Source organism: Entamoeba histolytica, genomic scaffold, assembly GCF_000208925.1.
Source record: "Entamoeba histolytica HM-1:IMSS scf_1104750517233 genomic scaffold, whole genome shotgun sequence".
Lineage (NCBI taxonomy): Eukaryota > Evosea > Mastigamoebida > Endamoebidae > Entamoeba > Entamoeba histolytica.
Window position 1 is genome coordinate 1,905 of NW_001915417.1, and position 3,608 is coordinate 5,512.

Consider the following 3,608-nt stretch of genomic DNA (forward strand, 5'->3'; position numbering starts at 1 on the left):
TTTTAACTTAAAGGAAAAAAAAGAAGTTATTTTGAAACATATTTTAATAAAAAAGATAATAACAACGAATATCAATAATACTATTTAATTGAATGAAATAACATTTATTTTACTAATAAAATATAGGTGAATTTGCAATAACAGTAAATCCTGAATTAACAGGAATAAAAACAGAATGAGTTTGAATAGGTTGTGTTGGTTGATTCTCTACCAAATCAGCAAAATGAGAGAAGAATCTATTTTTGATTTGGTTAGCAGTTCTTCCAGGAAGATACTTTCTTATTTCAGTCCATTTATTTCCATAAACTTTTCTATATTTCAATAAGATTTGATCTTCTTCATAAGACCATGGCTTACGAACAATATTAGGATCAAATCGATTATAATAACGATCTTTACATTGTTTTTTTGTTCTTCCTGGAACACATTCATCTATCAAATCCCAGTTATTAATCCCATACAATTGAATAGCATTTTGAAGTAATATATCTTCTTCTTTTGTCCATGATAATACAACTTTACTTTTCTTTTTATGAACAGTCACTCCATGAGACTGAATTTCTCCTTGTAGCTTAGGAAGAAGATCACTTAGTGAACATTGACGTGAATCAATCTGCATCAATTATATTCAACTTCTGTTTTACCAAAAGAGTTCTTTAAGATTGTATTTATATTATTAAAACCCCAAAACAATTTTGTCTTTTCCGTTTCTGTTGAAATCGGGTTATCAAAACTATCTTTCAATTCATCTTAAAATACATCGTTTTTCTTCGTTCTTTTCAATCATCATAAAACAAAATATTACCTTTGAATATTTTTTTCTATTTTTATTAAATTCAAATTTTTTATTATTTTATAACGAAACTATATTATTTTGTCTAATCATGTTTTTTGTCAACCGTTCTATTTTTGTTTCACTAACTTTAACGTTAGTTATTTCTATTTTCAGAAATTCAATAAAAATGTACTATTTATCCTTGGTTTCTTATACTATAAAGAATGGTTTGTTAGTTATTCAAATCATCTATAACACCATCTCTAAAACAAATAACCCAGTTCTTTTCACAAAAATATGAAACATTAAACCACAAGAAGAAAAATAAACAACTAAAAAACAATATTTTTGTTATTGAAGATGGAAAAGGTCAAAACAAAAAAGTTATGTTTTAAAGACAAAGATAAAAAACCCAAGAAGCGAGAGAACAAAGAAGATAAAGCTGAAGAAACAAAAGCACAAATGGAACAAAAGATGGTGTTACAAAAAAGAAGACTTGAAGAAACAAAGAAAGGAGAAAAAGGTTATCAAGAAAAGAGAAAAGAATTGAACGAACGATTGTCTAAACAGACTGATATTAATGACTTATTTAGAACAAATTGCTCATGGATTGAAAGGGTTGAACATTTATGACTTTGTTCCATATTATTTTAAACACCAATCTCATTTAAAAATTAACACCTTTTCATTTTAAAATAAATCACAAACAATGTGTTTAATTAAATTATTATTTCTTGAACAATCTAATATAGTTAAAAAAAATATTATAACTTTAGGTGTAACTGAATGGATAACAAGACAAAATGAAAAGAAAGAAACAAACCATTCGTTGTGATAATGATGGGAGAAAATCTGAGTCTCGGTTTGGTAAAATTCCCATTTTACTAAATTTGTAAACTGCAATTCCAAGTATGCCACAACATGCAATCAAATAAACTACTTTAAGAATTAAGATAGTACTTTTATCAATGCTTGTATACTTTTTAAATACTTCATTAACATTTGAAAGTGAGTTAATGAAATTATTAATTAAAGTTGCAGTAAACATAAGATTAATATAACTTACTGAAGAACCAGTTAACCATGCCATTAACAACATTGGAATGTTTGAAGTAACTGGTCCAAGTGCTGTTGAAAATGCTTGTTTAATTTTCATTTGCAATTGTTGTTGTTTATTCATCACTTCAATTCCAATTGAGAATAACAAAAATTCCACAAAAAAAAAGAAAAATAAAAAAAACTAAAAAAGAAAATAAAATAAGATTTAATCACATCTTTTATTGACCATTCATTAAATGAAAGGAGTTATCAATAATGAAGAATGTCCACGATGTTCTATTAAAAGGAATTTATTTATTAAAATCAATAAAACAAAATTAGAAATTGGAGAAAAAGAATGGATTTGTTCAATTCAATTTATATCATCAATATCAAAATCTAAAAGTTCATTTATACCATTATTAAAAGGAGAAAATAGATATGATGAAGTTATTATATTTCCATATATACATTATTATAATTTGAATGACTTTCTTTTAATTAAATTATTCAAAAAATCAAAGAAAGAAAATAAACAAATTGGTGGATGTAAATTTTCACTTCAAGAAACATTTATTTCAGAATTTAAAGGAAATCTTCAAATTATTGGAATTGGGAAATTTAATGGAAAAGAATTTGGAGAATTAAATATTGAAGCAAGTTCTATGCCAAGTGAATGTTGTTCGATAAATGAAATAAATCAATTTCAAAAAGAATGTTTAACTGAATATGAACAACAAACAAAAATATTTAATGGTACAGAAAAAATACCAGAAAAGAGATCAAGAGCAGCAACTTTGAGACGAGTTATGCATCTCCAAAAGAAAGAACAAACACAAATTATTGAAAAAAGAATTTTATCACCACGAGAAGAAGAACAAACAGAAGTAGATGATATTCATGAAGATTTACCATTAAAAGGGATAAGTGATGGAATAATAATTATAGTCCAAGCAAAGAAAAAAAGAAGTGAACAAATAAGAAAAATTATTGAATCATCAAATAATTATGAAAAATATCATTTTGTTGAAGTATTTAATGGTGATTTTAATGAACAAGTTATTCCATTTTTAATAGAAAATGCAAGAAATAATATTTCTCTTCCAATTGTTTTATGTGGTGGAGACTGGTTTATTGGTTTATTTGTTCGACAACTTTCAAGTATTAATCAAAGAAAAAAAATAATTAACGTTCTTCTATTTTTTATTCCAACAACAAAAAATTGTTTAATTGCAAAAGAATTAGGAAAAATAGACTTCAAATATAAAGCAAATTTCTGTATTAATTGGTTAAATATTATGGAAAATGATAAAGAAAAAGCGTTAATTTCTATTGAAGAATATTTATGTTGTAAATGTTTACAAAAAATGATATTAAGTGAAGTAAATTTTTTTGAAGGAGAAAAAAGCAAAAATATACCAATGATTATTTCAGCAAAAGTTATTTGTGGAAATAAAACTGTCACTGTTGATTATTGGAAATTAAAAGATAAAAAAATTCAAGTGAATAAAATGAAAAAAAGTTTTGATTCTATTGAAATTTATAAAGAAAATAAAAATGATAATTTTATTATGATTCCTTTTAAAATTGGTCAAAAAAATATTGAAAAAGAAGAAGATCATATTATTTGTAATAAAATTATTATTACTTCAGATAATTTTGAATTAAAAATTATTGTTGATAGAATGGTTATGAGTTCTAATGCTAATTATATTACTTTTAAATTGGATTTAAATGGTAACTCTTTCTCTATTCAATCTTTCAATTAAATTTATTTTATTATTTGTTGATTACC

General features: G+C 24.2%; 4 protein-coding genes across 4 annotated transcripts; 2 read left to right on the forward strand and 2 right to left on the reverse strand.

Annotated features, from left to right (window-relative positions):
- Positions 1–112: 112 nt before the first annotated feature.
- EHI_063550 (myb-like DNA-binding domain containing protein) lies at positions 113–619 on the reverse strand (the record flags this gene model as incomplete). The annotated part of the gene is made up of 1 exon (XM_643123.1): positions 113–619. The coding sequence occupies one exon, from the start codon at positions 617–619 to the stop codon at positions 113–115; it is 507 nt and encodes a 168-aa protein (XP_648215.1).
- Positions 620–1,135: 516 nt separating this feature from the next.
- On the forward strand, positions 1,136–1,408 carry EHI_063560 (uncharacterized protein; the record flags this gene model as incomplete). Its single annotated transcript, XM_643124.1, has 1 exon — positions 1,136–1,408. One exon carries the CDS (start codon positions 1,136–1,138, stop codon positions 1,406–1,408), a length of 273 nt encoding a protein of 90 aa, XP_648216.1.
- A 139-nt stretch (positions 1,409–1,547) lies between these two features.
- Positions 1,548–1,955, reverse strand: EHI_063570 (uncharacterized protein; the record flags this gene model as incomplete). Its single annotated transcript, XM_643125.1, has 1 exon — positions 1,548–1,955. One exon carries the CDS (start codon positions 1,953–1,955, stop codon positions 1,548–1,550), a length of 408 nt encoding a protein of 135 aa, XP_648217.1.
- Positions 1,956–2,070: 115 nt separating this feature from the next.
- On the forward strand, positions 2,071–3,582 carry EHI_063580 (uncharacterized protein; the record flags this gene model as incomplete). The annotated part of the gene is made up of 1 exon (XM_643126.1): positions 2,071–3,582. The coding sequence occupies one exon, from the start codon at positions 2,071–2,073 to the stop codon at positions 3,580–3,582; it is 1,512 nt and encodes a 503-aa protein (XP_648218.1).
- Positions 3,583–3,608: the final 26 nt, after the last annotated feature.